Raw genomic sequence first — 18,791 nt, 5'->3', positions numbered from 1 at the left:
TTCAGTGATGGTGTGTAGGCTTAGAGGCAAACTCAATATCCCTATTATTGAGTTGATTTTATGCACTTCGTGCAATATATGTGAAAAAACGATGAAATTAACTTATGTACTTTGTTATTTTAAAGTAAATATTATTTATCTACATCATATTTTATTAGTTAGTGCTTCACATTTTCCACGTTGGTATCACTGATAATTAGGTTCAAGGGCAATCAGTGACTGTGATTTAATGCCGATATTCCGTGATATCCAAAGACGAGCTCAATGAACTGAATCTATGACAACTGTGTACACAATTCACCTAGTCAGCTGGTGGTGTTTATTTGGTAGGAGGGCCTGAAAAATAGAATGTTACTGTAATATTTGGATCACCATGCGGCTTGTGCATGGTGACTGATAATGATTAATTTCACCGGCGCCTTTTGTTGTTATGATGCTGAAAAGCCTGCAGCGATATATGTGTGCGTGGCTCAACATGGACAGATTTGTAGTAAACAGGATACGTATTTGACTGACCGGCTTTTGTATTGACATGGCTGTTAAACAGTTAAGTGGACGTCAAATATTTCATAATGATGTCATACTGATAAAACTGATGACGTGGAAATTAAACAGTATAACGCTGATAGCTAGCATAGCTAGCCTGTAAACGCCAGTTGAGTTTTGTTGTTGGATACAAGGTGCAACGCNAAAAAAAAAAAAAAAAAGCTCGTGTTGATTTCAGTGTTATTCAACTTATTTGCAGGCAGTGATGGCTGAGGAAACGAATAATGGAATGAAAAATAATTATACACCTGTACTTCAACTGCAAGGAAGCAAACTGCGGGGTGCTAGAGTAACCCAACTGAAAAATCATTTTGTCATAAAGTACAAAGAAGAACCCGAATTTTTTGTTCGTGTCCCGGGAAGGTAAGTGTATTCACACGAGACTACTGTGACGATAGCACACCCCAGGCGTATTTTTTGTGTTCCAGGAATACGTAAACAGCTCCATTAATCTGGAAAGTTGCTTAGGTAGCAACTGTAATGAAACGTCGTCATAGATTTTGTATAAAAAAATCTTGTGAATTTAGATTACAAAGGTTGAGTGTTCACATGCTTTGTGTTTTTTTTTTCACAATGTCATTTTACAAGAATGTAGATTATATGTATGGAAATGTTTGCATTGCTTATTTTTGTTCATGTATAGGTCATTAAATATAAAATCAAGAGTTGTTTTGCTGAACACAGATCACTTGTATGCAGGATATATTACCTGATGAAGTGCCATTTTGAAAGTTACCACTGTTCAGTTAAGCCTCAATAGTCATACATTGATTCTTCACCCCATCTATGAATTATTCACTCTACTAATTAAGGTTACAGTCATCTGGGATATGATGTTATGTAGCTGTTCCTCAAGATTCGTCCAAACATTTTGGGAACCTGTCTATTGAAGTATGTGGTGTCACATCCCGGAGTACCATAATCTTAATATTTACCACTGTGAGAACCACAGATTTCACATATTCAAGACATTAGTCTGTAGGACAGACTAAAAAGTATTTGTCTGTTACAGGGTAAACCTTATTGGAGAGCATGTTGATTATTGTGGCTATTCTGTCCTGCCAATGGCAATTCAGTATGACATAATGCTGGCTGTAAAACCAGTAAGTGTCCCAAAACTGCAGCTCACAAATACAGACTCCAGTCACAGTGATTTTCAGTGTGATGTAAATTCTTTGAGGTATGTATGTCAGTAGAAGTAACCATAATTCAGAGTGTCTAAAGGATGCTGTTGTTGGGGGTGTGGTGCCATGTAGTCTGGTAGAAATTTATCAAAACTGCTGCTTTCTGCTTCAGGGTAAATACAACTCTGAAGATGGAGGCAGCAGGTATGTATCTACAAAATAATGCAGCATCGCATCTCAGAAGACCGTACTCTTGACACTCACTACCGAGAGATATTCAAATCTGAATTGTTTGTGTGTTGAACAGAGCAGTGACCACATGCTTTTTGTGTTGGTAGCATTGAAGTAAAGAAGGGAGTGTCACCACCGTGGCACAGTTATTTCCTGTGCGGCCTGAAAGGTGTATTGGAAGTGCTTCCTCAGGATTCGGTGGGCATGCTTGTTGCTGTGACAGGCAATGTTCCTCTCAGTGCAGGCCTGTCCAGTTCTAGTGCCCTTGTTAGTGCAGCTGCCCTTGCAGCTGCACATGCCAATATGGTATGTATATCATGTCTGCTGTTATACAGGAAAAATTTGAACAAGATATATTTGAAGAGTGAAGGTAATGGGTTCAATTCCTGATCAAATCATTGGATTTTTCAATTGACCTAATCCTTCCAGCTGCACTTTGGCCCTGGGGTCAACTCAGCCTCTAACATAAATGAGTACCAGGAATCTTCCTGGAGGTAAAAGGTGGTCGGTGTGTAAGGCTGATAACCTCACCGCCATCTGTGAGTCCACTGTCTAGAAAATGTTGGAGCTTCAACGTTTCACAATCCTGTGTGCTTCCGCAGCCGGTTACAGGATTGCTGTAAGGTTATATTTTCACTAAAATTGTGTTCTGTGATCAGCTGTTTGAAATTGAGAGGAAACTAACATTTCAGAGGCCTGTTCCATGTCTGAAACATTGATTTATAACTCAACTTTGATACTGATAATCTAGTATATGTATATATATATATACCTTTAGCACAGAAGGGGTTAAGCTCACTAATTTCATGTCACTGTCAGTTCCAGTCACATAAAGTACCACAAGTAATTTATCTTGCCTGTCATCTCATACTGTGTATTTATGCTTATGGTTTCAGCTGAAGATGACTAAATTGGAAATCGCTTCTCTTAGTGCCTCATCAGAACGATACATTGGTACCCAAGGAGGTGGGATGGATCAAGCAATTGCATTTCTAGGAACAAAAGGTTTGAACTATGTCTTTTACCTCAGAAATCAAGAGAAATAACATTCTGTGTTGTTTGTTTCTCTCTCTCTACATTATTTTGTTATTTAACACCCTGTTAGAGGAAGTGCAAGGAATTATGCAGTGTCTGTAATGTGAACAGTGCAGATTCCAGAACTGTGTTGCAGCCTAGAATCAGGCTTGAGGGAAATGAAAGAGCAGTGTGTGTAATATTTCAGTGGTTCAAAAAGAGGTTTTCAGCTACGTCCCTAGAAATGAGGCAGGTTTTCTAGTTTTAATTAAAAACATGTAGACATCCAAGCTTATGAAGGGACTGCTGTATATTTTAGCAAATTACTTGAAGGTGTTTTATCTGCACCAGAAGGAGGCACACATGTATGCTTCAAATATAGGTTTTTGGGAGGTGATACCTTGTAGTTTGTTAGATTGGTGTCAGTGCTCCAGAGGAACCTGTTGCTTCTATCTTCTACCCTGAAGATGGATGCAGCATGTTATTCCAAAATTTTGATACCAGTACCTAATTGGACTGTTATGTCCCAGAATGTTTACTGCCATGAGAACTTCAGACCTCACATGCAGGTATGCTTGCCATGTGAAGGGTAGCAAGTAAGTAAGTAAAAGTAAAGTTATCTCTGTAGCAAGCTGTGGAGGCACATAGAGTTGTGAGATGTTGAGGTTCCCACACATTTTGTAGACATTTGGCTCATAGATGGTGGCAAGGTTGTGAGCCCCACTCGCCGGCCACCCTTTACCCCCAGGAAGATTCCTGGTACTCATTTCAGTTAGAGATTGAGTCGATCCTAGGGCCATAGTGCGGCTGGAAGGATTAGGTAAATTGAAAAAATCCACCTCATCGGGATTTGATCCCATGACCTTCCAACTTGTAGCATAGTGCCGCAACCAACTACGCTATTGCATGCCCCATGTGAAGGGTAGCTCCATTCGTAAAGGAGTCTGACAGTGAAACAGAAGTGTCCACTCTGTGTTACAGGATGTGCAAAACACATACAGTTCAACCCGCTGCTGTCAGAGGATGTGAAACTGCCAGATGGCGCAGTGTTTGTGATAGCACACTCCCTCGCCGTTCTCAACAAGGCCAAGACATCTGATTTCAACTGTCGAGTAGCGGAATGTCACTTGGCAGCGCAGGTAACTTCCAATGATGAAATAGGAATTTGTTCAGTTTTCAACCTCATTCATCCATAGATGACTTGGTGACAGTGTGCATGTCCGTGTTCTTACCAGTAGTAGTGTCCACAATGTGTGTGGACGTCTGGCATTAAAAACTGAAAAACAGGAGGAAATATACCAAGTATTAATACTAAAAATTACAATTATTATTGAATGTGGGGGACATCTGCATTTCAGTGTAGAGACCCGCAACTCCAGGGTGGCCCAAAAGCTTGTAAGCAGATTTTCTGGGTGCATCCCTCTTGGAAGTAAAACCTGATGGTGCTTATGTCTGGTCTCTTATTTGCTCAGATTATGGCCAAGAAGCGTGGCCTGTCATGGGAAAAAGTGTCTAGCCTGGCCGATCTCCAGTCGGCAGTAAGCGCAAGTTTGGTTGAGATGGTTGACCTTGTGAAAGAGTTGTTACATGAAGAGCCATACTCCAAGGAAGAGGTGAGATAGTTGTGTGACTTGATTCATGAACTTGGTTTTGACAAGTGGGTACCCTGCCATTTTGAAAGAAGATGTTTTAGACTCTTGGAGGTAAAACCTGTACGTTGCGTGATAGAATAACAGTGCTGCTGTCTGGAGGTACACTGTGAACTTACGAGTATTTTGGCAGAGTAGACACTGCATACTATGCTGTTTACTGCTGCTTGGAACTATTTGCCGAGGGATGTAGCAGTAGAGTAACAAGTATTAGCCTATTGTAAATACATGGACTGCACTTCACTCGTACTCACTGCATCCACAGTTAGCTGTAATTACTGGTAGTTCCCTGTCCATTATGTCTATGCGGGGGAGTTACACATGATGTGTCACGGGCTTGGAAAGGCTGAAATAGTTGCTCAGTCGTGATGTCACCACATGAAAGAAGTGCATCATGGCTGGAAGATTCACTTCCACTTCAGACAAAATGAACTTCCATAAGTTCAGATGTTTTCACAGAGGTGTTCTTTAACACTTTGCGGACCACGCACCCTTTAAAATGTTTTTCACTTTTAAACTGGCGGACCGTTCACGTGTTCACAGGTTTTTAGAACACGATAAGTTGCAACACACTATACATCACTCTGGCACCACCTACATTGCACGCAACCGCCTACAGATGCGTGATAAGACTCTGGAATGTTTAGTTAGCAGTCAGTAACTTGACCTCACTGTTTACTTAACCAACTATAAAGGAAAATGCTTTGCCTTCTTCAAGCAGTGTGTATCAGCCAGTAGCTAGTGGGGAGAATGGATCAAGGACAAATTCTCCTCTGATGACCTAGTTGACCTGCCTTGTGAGACACATAGTAATGGATTAATTGTCATTCAGACAGCGACACTGACGGGGGACAATAAAGAATTGTGGCCACAGACAGTAAAAGTGACGGTGGCTCCGACGATAATGCGGGTAATTGCGCGTAGTAACATTGCGGGGACAGCAAAAAATCTAAAAAAAATCTAAACCCTGATTCAAAATTGAAATACAAAGCATTTCTGATGAATGTGGCAAAGGCCTGGACTACAGTCCAGATGGTGGCCGCAGAACCAGGGTCACACAAAGACTTATTACAACCGGGCCCATCAACTCCCAGTCACACAAAGACTTATTACGACCGGGCCCATCAACTCCCACCCCACGAAGGCCTCGTGGACGCCCCAGGGCGACTCTTGAGTGATATGCGGAAAAATACCCTCGTGAAAATTGTGAAGAGTGAACATTCCAAGGGGAAGAATACTTCTAGGCAATGCCATGTTTGCACAGTTCACAAAAAAAGGAGTATGTCTACATTTGCAAGTTCTGTGTAATGCCACTTCACAAAGGGGAAAGTTTCCAGAAATATCATTGGAGCATTGGTAAGTGTTCTCCAAATATTTTAGTTCAAAAAATTAATTAGGATATTTTATATTAAGTTTTAAAGTGAACAGTGCACATGTTAGGGTAGTATGTTTAAAAATGCCGGTCCCCAGGGTGATTTAAATATTTAAATCACCGGTCCGCGAAGTGTTAAAAGAGTGTGGTCTTCTGGGTTGTGCCACTGTGTAGTTTTGTAAGTGGATACAGAGATTTCAGAGGAACACATTTCCCCCATCTTCAGGGTTAAAGTGAAAGGATATGGAGCCGACTGGCCTAACTGTGTTATGTGACAGGTTTCTGAGAGTTGACTTTTGCATAATATTGCCTCTTCATAGATGTTGCTGATGCACACTTTAACCCTGAAAATAGAGGCAGTGTGTTCTTCTGAAATGTTGGTACCGGCACACAGCACTGCTTGGTGCCGCAACACAGAAAACCGCAGCCTCGAACTGTGCTTGTTCAGAATGCATTCAGATGTCTCGTGACACTTGTAGTGTCTATGCTCTTCTGTCAGGATAAAACTGCGCCTGAAGACAGTTGGGTATCAATCTTCATTGCAATTTTTATGTAATACATTTTACACACTGACAGTGTGTTATCAGTTTTCTAGCCTCTACATGAACATCCGTTATCTCTCACTTACATACTATGACTTTGAAACTTTGTAGAATGTTATCCCAGTGCTTAATTATTTGAGTACCATGCCATAAAGCTGTATGGGGAGTAGAGGCATAGCTCCATGCATTCTTCACCTTTGTGCTAGACAAGACAGGTGAGTTGTTCAGTACATTGGTATAAATGTAGATGTCCTGGAACTTCTAAGGTTCATAGAATACATATTCAGTGAGAGTGTGGTTTCTGTACCCATCAGAGGCTGTAATGTGCAAGAACGGACCACGATGAAATATGTACAGGGTGATTGAGAGTGGTGTTGTTATCCATATCAGTTTTGCATTGACATTTCAAGGGACCATGTGCCAGTAGATGCGTGAAATAATCGTCTGTCCTCAGGCAATGACCAGGTTTTGTGGCACACTATGTGAACCAATTAAAGTTATTACTGACAGTCCTCACCCAGTGAAGATTCACATTATGAAATTTCACTCGTATGAACTCTTAGCACATACCTTCAGCTTGCTATGTTATCCGGATGCGAACTTGCTTACCCAGAATTCCTTCTGAACAAAAATGAATGTGTGTGTGAATGAAAACAGAAGCAAACAGATGCAGCATTGTCCTGTCAGTTCAGCATATGCTTTGTTCTGGTGTGCGACATATATAAGATTTTGCTGTTTTCTGTAACAGATTTTATTAATATTTTTGTAGCATAACATGGTCTCCTTCAGTTCATATGCATTTTGTTGCAGGCAGTACAATTTGTGATTTTTATTTCTTCTTGGTTGCTTAGGAATGTAGCCCCCGATTATATCATTGTGTCCATGTGAAATAGTGATTTTTATTGTGAAATTTTCTTCAGAAATGCAACTATTTCTAAAAGTGGGGAATGCGTATATATCAGTTGGGAAATTGTGCATGCAGATATTGTATCGTATTTTGTATATAAATTATTGCCTTTGAACATTACAGATCCATGAGCGTTCTATGTCATATTGAGCGTGTATCAGTTTGAACTGAATGTTATGACATTCCGCTGTGCTGTGTTGTGTATCAGATCTGCGGTGAGCTTGAGGTGAGCGAGGGGTTCCTGGACCAATTGTCCCTCAGCAGCAACACAACTCACATCAGCCACTTCAAACTTCATCAGAGAGCTCTGCATGTGTATCAGGGTTTGTGCATGCTATGCCACATTTAAAAGTCTTCCTGTCTAACCATAGCTTTACTCTTCTGAAATATGTGGTGGTTCACGTACTGGGTTTCTTTGCATACTTTGTTACCATAATATGTAAAGTTGTCCCTATGCTTAACTAATTAAGTACTACACCATGAAGATATATGGGCCAGTGGATGTACAGATCCATATTTTCTTGACTTTGGCACTAGTTGGAGATGAATGGTCAGCTTCACCCCCCAGCCACTTTACCCCCTGGAAGAGAACCTCCCCTACCCATTGCTAGTTCAATTAAACTAATGGCAGTGAGTAATATATGAATTGAAGCTATCATGGTAGCTAAAAATGTTGAAGTGTTCTTGGGATAGCAGTTGCTTTAATTCTGAGCTGAAGTCCAGTGTTTTGGAGACCACCTCTGTCACCATCATCAGAGAATTATGTGTCCTGAGGATGGAAATAGCAGAGAGTTGCAGTAACACAGCAGATGGCCAGTAAAAGTTAATGTTGAATTCTGTATTTTATCTGTTTTACATTCTTCATGTGAAATTTGTTTAGTTAGTTTATTAAAAATTTCACACAATGAGTTACGTCAGACTGCACTTGGGATAGGCAATTTTAATAAATCGAGTGTCTATGTCTTGCTCACTTATGGAGCTGAGCCCTTCTTGAGAAGCCACCAATTGTGCAGCTACTCAAGAATTTCCCAGCATTTTATGTAACCCGAAGGTTCATTACCATGTTCACAAGAGCTCTCCACTGGTCCCTATCCTGAGCCAGATCAATCCAGTCCATACAATCCCATCCTGTCTCTGCAAGATCCATTTTAACATTGTCCATCCACCTACATCTTGGTCTTCACAGTGGTCTTTTTCCTTCTGGCCTTCCCACCAATATCCTATATTCATTCCTCTTCTCCCCCATTCGTGCTACATGCCCTGCCCACCTCATCCTCCTTGACTTGATCATTCTAATTATACTTGGCAAAGAGTACAAGTTATGAAGCTCCTCATTATGTAGTTTTCTCCAACCTCCCATCATTTCATCTCTCTTTGATCCAAATATTCTCCTCAACACCCTGTTCTCAAACATCTTCAGTCTATGTTCCTCCCTTAATGCCAGAGACCAAGTTTCATACCCATACAGAACCACAGGCAAAATTATAGTTTTGTATGTTCTAATTTGAGTGTCTGTGCCTGGGAAAATATTTGTTTTGATACAGTGCGAGTTTCATCAGTTTGGTGAATCTGGCACGGTTATGCGTGCCAGATGCTGATATCTTATCTTCATGCATTTACAGAAGCAAATCGGGTCAGGGCTTTCCAAGAAGTATGTCAAAATGAAACGGTATCATCGCTTGCACTTATGAAATTGGGAGAACTGATGCGGGAAAGCCATGAGAGTCTGAAGAATTTGTATGAATGCAGCCACCCAAATTTGGACAAACTTGTGTATCTGGGTGAAGGAAGGGCTCTTGGTTCACGACTTACAGGAGCTGGGTGAGTCCCCTGGTGTTGGTAACCTCTATTGGTGACTGGAAGTAAGGGTGCATAAATTATGTAAGTAAACGTTTATGACTGTCCTATTATGGCAACGTGTAGACATAAGTGGCAACGCTGGAGTGTGACGGCCAAAAGGTCAGACTGTATCTGATAGCAGGTTGGGGGAGGGACTACGAATTCAATAAAGTTTAGTTGATTGCCATGTGACTGTGGCAGCCCATGTTCAAGACTAGGTCAGTTCATGTGGAATTTGTGGTGGACAGAGTGCCATTGGGCAGGTTTTCTCTGAGTACTTTGGTATACTCTTACCGATTCTCGTTATATCAGGTGCTCCATTTCTCTTAGGTCTCATCCAAGTCTGGTACAGTGGGCTGTTTATGGCCTCAGTACCATGGGACTGAGGCACACCCTGCCCTAAAATAAAGTAAAATTAAAATTTTGTATCCGCTGAAGATCAAAAGAGAGATTTGAAGCTGTGAATAATTTGTGGTTAAGGAAGTAGTGACTACTTATTTTACAGCTCCTCTATAAAGACACTGTCCAGTCATGTGATCATAACATGTGATAAATTCATAGATTATTGCAGAAGGCTTCCAGCGGAGGATATGAAGGCCTTGGAATATGGAATGATATAATTGCGTGTATTGTGCTTATGTCCAGTGAAAAGGCCGTGCCATAGCTCAAGCGGTTAGTCCCTGGCTTCCCACTGCGGTGGCCTGGGTTTGATCCCTGGTCTGGTCAACTGGGATTTGTGGTGGACAAAGTGGTGGTGGGACAAGTTTTCTCCGAGTACTTCGGCTTTCCTTATCGATCATCATTCCGCCGCTTGCTCCACAATCACCCTCACCTATCATCTGGGGCTGGTACAATAGGCCATAAGTGGCTGCAGTACTAGGGACTTAGTCCCACCCCACTAGCAATAAAAAAATAACATGTCCAGTGAATCTAAGGACAGTGAGGTAGTTATTTCATACCATCCTCTCGTGAGATGTGCCTTCTGTTTCAGGTGGGGAGGTTGCATAGTGGCCCTTACAACCAAGGACACTGTCAGTGATTATATCAATACATTGAAGGAAAAATTTTATAAGGGAAACCCAGCAGCTGTTGGCAAAGACTTGGACAGCCTGGTGTTTGCAACCGAACCCAACACTGGAGCTGAAATTTACAAGCTGGAACAGTGAACTTTGACTAACTGCCACAGTTTGAAGTATAGCCAGTATTTGAATAATTTTAAAAGTCAACTGTGCCATTTTCATCCACTGTTGTATTGTCTGTTGATCTGTACTGACATAGTGGTGGCAAGGTAATGAACTGCGGTAACAAGGAAGCAAGCACTCTGGACTGACATACCAGTCTCCCGACACTCACTTGTTGTTTGGAGTTGTGTACCTTATAGTTGAAGAAGCCTGTTAGATTTTCTGCAGTCCTTGGAGATGATGATATCCTGTTGTTATAAATTCATCCTTGTCATTTTGAAAGCACTGTGACATCCACAGTCAGCTTGCTGTGCCTACACATGGACATCTGAATAAAGGTTTACAACACAGTGATAAACAAATTATTTGTTTTGAAAGTGAAACAAAAATCAACAGAGAGATTGATGTAAGAATAAATAATAGTTCCAAATTTTATCAAATTATGAGAAGCACAATATGGAACAGAGTGAGCTCAAAAGAGGGAAAACAACAATGCATAAAACATATTTTAAACAAGTACTAATACAGAAGAAAAATCCAAGGCTTTAAGTATGAAATTTTTTAGGAGTGTTGAGGGTAAAATAGAATTAGGATTGGAAATGGAAACTTCAGAAAAGAGGTTGAAATTCAGAATTTGTTTATAGTGCACCAGAAGAGAAATGGTTGCAGTGCTTTAGCCACATGGAAAGAATTGGTGGAACAAGGATACATAGAAGGGCATTAGATTTAAAGTTTAAAGGAAAGAGGTTTGTGGGATGGTCCAGAAAAAGATGGTTTAGCTTGATACTGGAAGACATCAAGAACATATGAAACAGGTGGTAAGGAAGTGAGAAGGGTAGTTTTGGGGAAGAATGAAGAGGAGGCTGAGTTTGTGCAGCAAACTGTAAAATAGAAATAAGATAAAAATTTGGGGTGATCAGTAATGTAGATAGTGGAGTGATGTATCATGTCAAGATTGAGCTAAAAGCCAACCATAATGTAGCTGATGTGATCACTCAACCCAGATAAACATAAACTACGGTAATCTGTATGGGAGCTTAAGTCCATCATATTAACTGATGAGCTTTGGATGACTCCATCCCAGGCACTGCAGTTTGAAGTTGATACCTTTATTTATCTTGAAGTGCTTCTTAACGGAGCTTATGTCTACTCTTGTTACCAAAGCATATTTCTGTCATGTGTCATAATTATATTGTATTTTAAACATATAGCAAAGTAATACCTAATTAATTGATGTATTAAATCATGAGAATAAAACAAATATGTGATATTCCACCTGTGATCTTTCACCAGTTTCATTATGAAGTTGAAATATTTGTCATGGTCACCAAAATGTTTATCATCATTTCAGATTTCAGGATTTGTATGTCCATATATGAGTGTGTAGGAACTTGAAGATAGAAATGATTTACTCTTGTATTTTGATAAAAATGCAGAGAGAAAATGTGACCATGAATGTGAACACTGAATGGTCACTATTATTACTGTATGTAGTGAATAGAATTAATCAGCAGTTATATTTTCTGGCATATAATTCCGTATAATATGCTGAAAGTCAACTGATGTTTCAGGGGAACTTGTTGCTTCCATCATCAGGGTTTAAGCATAAGTCAGGCAGAAAACCAGCATGAAGCAGACAGTTTGCTGCCTGCCTCATGCATGTATCAAGTGTAGGTGAAGTGGCTGGGGCTTACATTGAACGCTCATGTCCTTCGAGTGCAGCGGTTAAGAATATATGGTGCTCTACCTCCAATCCTGCTTGCTTCTTCATAGCATGGTGCTTAATTAAGCATAGGGACAACTTTACCTGTGAAGAATAGTCTGCTACAAATCCTCTGCAGTAGGGGTTACCAGTTCAGTTGCAGCATTTTTTTCATAAGGGAAAGCCATGTGTGTCCCCTGGCTAGTGCAAAATGAGCACCAAATCTGGCAAAGCTTCCCAAAAGAAAAGTGCAAACTTCTTCAAGATGCAACAGAGCAAGAACTTGAGTGCTCTCTATTGGGAAGCAAGAATCAAAATGGGTTAAATCATCCCAAATGCAGCCATTGGAAACCAACCAACCTTTTCCTACATTTGTATCGAGTTCTCGTGTGTCTCCTAGCAAACACATGGAACCCTTCATGTACAGTTTCAGTAGTCAGTCTGGAAAACAAATTGTTATGTGCAATAAGCAAGAACTATAATTTCCTTTGATCCTAGTGTCAAATTGGTTCTTAGATTCAATACTGTATCATTGCATCCATATAATGGAAGAAATTGCAGAGGCTGATTAGCCTTTTGAAGCCCGAAGTTAATCTAAGTAATATTTAAAAAATTAGCTGCTTCCTTATTCCAGTGTATCTCCATTACAGATACCAACTGGTTAGTGATTTTTAGGGAAACAATTTCTGTTATTTAAGATCTAAAAGTTTGTGATGATGGCATATTGCTACAAGTATTATGTTTTTGGACATTATCCGTCGTCTTGTATATTTTCTAAAAACCATCCCGTTTCTTTTTTTTAAATGTCAAAAAATATATTGCTTCTAGTAATTGCTGTTATTGTGCGAAGCATACAAAACACACAAATACACTGTGTTGGGAAATGCATGCAGAGCTTTATATTATTAAAGTAGGTGGTAAATATAAGTACCATTATTCTTTAAACTGCTAAAGTAGTATGGGAGTATAGAAACATCCATGAGGAGAAGGAAAGATTTTAATTGGTATCCTTACATTTAGACTGTGCTTGATATGATGCAGTAAGCAGACCTGTTTTGTATTTCAAATTGGTGAAGTATGCCTATTGAAATGGTGCTGCAGAAAGAACATTGGTGCTTTATTCAAAAGATTCAAAGGAACATACATCCAGTGCATTTTATGCTCATACTTCAAGCACATTGTTATCTGCTAGAGATAGAATTCAGGACTTGTGTAAAGAATAACAAAAGTACATGGCTGCATATTGAATTGGTTCACCAAAGCACACATACAGATAGCAAAGGGATTCCTAACCCTATCAATACCAAGACATTTTTAATTTTGTCAATTAATACTGAGGGGATTATTTGTGACTGTCACTTGGAAGGCAGTTTTTGGGACAGCTTTGACCAGTTATTATGCATTGGGCCAGTGCAGTGTATGCTGCTTTTCTCACAACAGGGCGCACATACATCAAAGTTACACTACCAGTTCAAACCCGGCAGAGGTCGTGGAATTTTTAAGGGCGGAAAAATTCAGGGAACAAGTTCTCCAGGAGGGACTTTAAGCCGTGTGTCCCGTGTCGCACGTAAAAGAACCTCATGTCTCTAGGAGACCTCTGAACTAAATTTGGCAAAAAAAAGTTTACCGCCCAAAGTAGTTTCCAATGCCTCCGGTAGATGGGGAAGTATTAGGTACCACTGCCAGAGGAGGGGGGACCTCTCTGACAGAAAGGGACTAACTGTTAGATACCACTGTCAGTAGAAGGTTGGAACCTCGCTGGCAGAAAGGGGCTAATAGCGAGCACCAGTACCGGTAGGGTATGGAGACAGTAGGAATTAAAAGGGGGACGCACAATGGACCAATAACTGGTCTAAGTGCATGGGGAAGCCCACCCCCTCTATACTCAATACTCAATACACTACCAGTTGAAACCATTTGTAAATGAGTAGTGTCATTCATCTGAAAACAAGGCAGAATTAAAAGTAAAAGGTGAGCAGAACGTACTGGCCCATTGGTATTGCTAGAGTTAAATTTTATCTGTTACACCACATTTTAGCAAGTTCCAGTGGATTTACTTCTTGGTCTGATATCTTTTCATGGGATATCTTTACTGTGTCTCAAGCAGTCAGGGCATGAAGCCGACCTCCTCTGTCTTGTGCCAAAGGAAGAACGGAGGGATACTTCCACTCCCTCGTATTTTTCATGCCAAGATGCTTAATTACAGTAACCCTCTTGTTATAACCATTATTAATAAGGAAATGCGTACCGTTTGAGAGGACATTGTTAGATTTGAAGTTCTCATGGCAGTGAGTATCAAGATATGGCCTTTTGGGATGTGACACCATGAAACTTGGTAATTAGGTACCAAACTTCATGGAGTCAGGTTCAAGAAGACCACAGTCTTGAAATAATACATTTATTCGTCATGGAAGTAACGTTTAAATACATTCAGATAGTCGATGTAAAACTCAGTCATGCACACAGAGCGTACCTCGCAGTTTATTTTGGTTCTGCAGTCATTTCCCACCCTCTCTTGTTTGCATGTACTGGACACAGAATGCAGGAAGAAACCTCACCCACTGAGACATGGACAGTTCAAAAGGATCACATCATTTGCTCCATTCCTCCCTGTCTTCAGTGTGAGGCACAGAGGCAATGAGAGGTGCCGTATCAACACCGGGACTTCTGAGAGGTGGTGTCTTGCCGCCTCCAGGCCCCCAGGGTTCCTCAATAGCCAGAACTGCACCAGCCTCTGCTTCTCCGCTAGCTGCTTCCGCTGCAACAGTAAAATGACTGAGGATCATTGCATCAGTGCCACGTTGAGACATGAGATTATATTGTCAGGATAACCAGTTCGTCACAAAGGATAGGTAGCAGCTGGCTTATCTGATTAAGTATCTGGGGCAACGGAAACCGAAATTTTCGCTAACAAAACCTGTATCTGAACACAAACATGATCCCAAGCATTTGTGTATTAAACAAAAGGTAAAGTTGTCCCTGTGCTTAACTAATTAAGCACCACCCCATGAAGGCATATGGGGGTGTGGATGTATAGGTCTACATTTTCTTGACCTCTGCACTAGCTGGATGTGAGTGGTCAGCTTCACGCCCTGACCGCTTTACCCACGGGGAAAAAGCCCTCCGTACCCAATGCATAAGGTGTTGGGTGGACCCCAGAGCCGGTCTGGACCCTACCGGGACTCGAACTCCGACCCCTTGGTCGTCAGCCCTTAGCCAATCACTATGCCGACTACGCTATCCCGGCTGCTCTATGTATTTAAGATCAAATAATAGTTGTTAACAGCGTCCAGTGTGATTCAATTTGTAGGTGTTTATTGCCTTTACATGTTTCAATCAGATGACCATCTTCAGAAGGCTGTTCACACAGCCGTTACTTGGCAGTGGGTCTAAATGTCACAATTTTATTACACATTATTTGTTTAAATGGAAGGCAAGAAGTTAGAAAAGTGTCCTATTGTTCACTCCTGTAGTAAGGCGAAGGTGTCTTGCCCCACTCTGAGCTCCTCTTTCAGGGGCGCCTTGAGCAGCTGAGCCCCATGGTAGTCGTCATCTGAAATATCCTGCTCGGCCTCTAAGCAGGGAAACTGAGCACTAACTCCATTGGCTCATATTCAGGAGGTAGACGCTTCGAATCTCCCATGTAACTCCTGACATCCTGAAGTTTTTCGCGTCTCCAAAGGAATTCCAAGATAAGTAAATACTTCACCACACTCCACAAAATTCTGTGCTGCTAATCAGGTTAACGTAGTGCTGACACTTTATATTCTGTTTGAAAAGTAAATGGTTCGAGTCTCGGCCAGGTTACCGGTTATTGTTACAAGTGAGGCCTGAGGTTCTCATGACTGTGACCATGGAGAATGCGGTCTGTTTGAATGTGTTGCCGTGTAGCCCGCTACTAGGTGCCATGTCCCGGAAGTCAGTGCTGATCGCACTGTTACTGAGATATCTCGTCATTTCCTTCAGTTTCAGTGGACTGAAACTGAAACCTTTCCATCCTGTATGACGTTCCATACCCCACCAATGGTATCTCCACCTTATCATGGTGGTGGGGTTTGAGAGCTCCTGAGACCCTGAGAGCTATGCCGGTGGTAGCATAGCTACTGGTAGGGCCACCCATGCCAGACAGGTCAAGGGGTAGGAGCCAGACAGAGAAGGATACCCTGGTCCTCCAGGTTGGGGGTTGGGCGTGAGGCTAACGACCTCACACTGTAAAAACTAAATTGTTCAGAAGTCCGAGGAAAGAGTAGCTGGACAGACCTATGCAAGCCGACCTGGAAAATGTTTAAAGGATTTGAGAATTGGATCTTGGAATGTACTATCTCTTTACAGAGCCGGAGCACTAAAAATGCTACTTGAACAACTAGATAGCTATAAACTAGATATCACAGCTATACAAGAACTGAGGTGGTTGGGTAAAGGAGTCATGGAAAAGAGGGATCATGTTGTATTCTATAGCTGTCAGAAGAAAAGTCACATGTTTGGAACAGGTTTTATTGTTAATAAAAGAAGGAAGCATCTTATTTTAGACTTCCAGGCAAAATCTTACAGAACATGTAGGCTATGAAGTAAGGGAATGTCTTTTAACTATAGCGTTATTTGTGCACATGCCCCAACTGAAGATAAAAGTGATGAGGAGAAAGACTCCTTTTATGATGAATTGGATGAAATATATGACGAATTTCCAAAAAGGGATTGTAAAATAATCATAGGGAACATGAATGCCAAAGTGAGGAATGAGAATGTATATAGATCGGTTATTGGAAAACATAGCCTACATAACAAGTCAACTGATAATGGGATGAGATTAATAAATTTTGCATCCTCAAGAAACATGGTAATAGGTAGTACAATGTTTAATCATAAGGATATACATAAACGAACCTGAAAATCCCCTGATGGAAATGTGTTTAATCAAATTGATCACATCCTAATAAATGTAAGACATTGTTCAGATTTGATGGATGTCAGGAGCTACAGGGAAGCCAACATTGACTCTGATCATTACTTAATAATATCAAAGATTAGAAGTCGAATATCTAATGCAAGGAAGATACGTGGATCCCAGGCTAAGAAATTGAATTGTGGAAAATTGGTGGAACAAGGAGATGCAACCAGATATACTGGATTAATTGGTGAATGCCTGGCAGGTCCCTCTGATAGTGAGGATGTCAGTGGAGCTTGGAGAGGCCTCAGAGATGTTATTATAAATGCTGCTGGTGCAGTCTTAGGAAGAATGGAAAGGATAAAGTATAAGAATTGGTTTGATGGAGAGAGTGAGCAAGTGACAAATAAAAAAAAACAGGCATATAAGAGAATGCAGCAAAGGAACCATACTCGAGGGTCCATGGAAGAATACCATGAAGCAAGAAGACAAGAAAAAAGATTGCATAAAAAGAAGAAAAGGAACTATGATAAACAAGAACTGATTGAACTGGAGCATTTAAGAAGTTCAAACGAAATTAGAGCTTTCTATCAAAAACTAAACAAGAGTCAAAAGGACTTTCAACCTAGAACAACCTTATGTAGAGATAAAGAAGGCACAATATTGAGTAGCAATGAAGCAATACTGGAAAGAGGGGCGCAATATTTTGAGGAATTATTAAATAGTAACGCCTTTGAACAAGTGGAAGGTATGACCATAGACTGGAATCAAGGAAATTTTGAGGCTGAAGAGCCAGCGCCGACCATAAAAGAAGTAGAACAAGCTATCAAATTATTGAAAAATAATAAAGCTCCAGGAATGGATCTCATCACGGCAGAATTAGTGAAATTTGCAGGCCCAGAATATGCCAAGCACTTACATCAGCTAATAGTTAAGATATGGATAACTGAAATAATCCCAGAGGAATGGAACCTAAGTTTTGTATTCCCTATCCATAAGAAAGGCGATGTCATGGTATGCTCTAATTATAGAGGAATTAGTCTGTTGTGCATAGCATATAAAATATTTTCCAACATTCTATTTAACAGACTCTCTCCCTTTTTGGAAGGCATAATTGGGGATTACCAATCTGGGTTTCATCAAGGAAGCTCAACTAATGATCAGATTTTCACTATTCGCCAGGTCCTTGAAATGTATAATGAATTCCAAATTGAAACACATCATCTTTTCATTGACTTCCAATCAGCCTATGACTCCATAGATAGAGATAGTCTTTTTCTGGCAGTGGAAGAAATGCACATTCTATGGAAGTTAATCGCCTTAGTCAGAGCCGCTATGAGAAAGACCCAATGCCAAATTAAGATTCAGAATATGTTGTCCAGCCCTATAATAACTAGAAATGGAGTTCGACAAGGAGATTCCCTAGCCTGCCTTTTGTTCAATATAGCATTAGAGAAGGTAGTTAGAGATGCAGGCATCAACACAAGGGGAACTATATTCTACAAGTCAGTTTAAATTTTGGCATTTTCAGATGATATTGATATAATTGATAGAACACAAAAATCTATGAAAGAAGCTTTTCTTAATTTAGAAAGAGCAGCGAAAAAGATGAATCTACAAATTAACCAAAATAAAACAAAGTACATGCCGGTAACCAAGAAAGACTGTGCAAATGGACCTACATATATTGAAATTGGCTCATATAAATTTGAGGTTGTATGTAGTTTTACTTACCTTGGATCAGAAGTTAACTGTAAAAATGATATCAGTGATGAAATAAAAAAGCGTGTACTTGCAGC

At 40.5% G+C, this 18,791-nt stretch overlaps 2 protein-coding genes across 3 annotated transcripts in view; one reads left to right on the top strand and one right to left on the bottom strand.

The window, feature by feature from the left end:
- Window positions 1-211: 211 nt before the first annotated feature.
- Window positions 212-11,680, top strand: LOC111874212 (N-acetylgalactosamine kinase). Its single transcript, XM_023869520.2, has 10 exons — window positions 212-546; window positions 746-909; window positions 1,559-1,726; window positions 2,009-2,207; window positions 2,798-2,906; window positions 3,897-4,054; window positions 4,388-4,528; window positions 7,594-7,708; window positions 9,008-9,206; window positions 10,216-11,680. The coding sequence occupies exons 2-10, from the start codon at window positions 752-754 to the stop codon at window positions 10,388-10,390; spliced, it is 1,422 nt and encodes a 473-aa protein (XP_023725288.1). The 5' UTR covers window positions 212-546; window positions 746-751; the 3' UTR covers window positions 10,391-11,680.
- A 2,269-nt stretch (window positions 11,681-13,949) lies between these two features.
- Window positions 13,950-18,791, bottom strand: part of LOC111874115 — a 71,307-nt gene continuing 66,465 nt past the window's right edge. For both annotated transcript variants that reach the window (XM_033755356.1, XM_023869343.2), the window contains one exon: window positions 13,950-14,865. In XM_033755356.1, coding sequence (XP_033611247.1) covers window positions 14,699-14,865 — 167 coding nt within the window. In that variant the 3' untranslated portion in view covers window positions 13,950-14,698. The remainder of the gene's footprint in view (window positions 14,866-18,791) is intronic.

The sequence above is a fragment of the Cryptotermes secundus genome, unplaced genomic scaffold, assembly GCF_002891405.2.
Source record: "Cryptotermes secundus unplaced genomic scaffold, Csec_1.0 scaffold47, whole genome shotgun sequence".
Lineage (NCBI taxonomy): Eukaryota > Metazoa > Arthropoda > Insecta > Blattodea > Kalotermitidae > Cryptotermes > Cryptotermes secundus.
The sequence above is the reverse complement of the archived record's forward strand: the minus strand, read 5'-3'. Positions and strand labels throughout refer to the sequence as shown.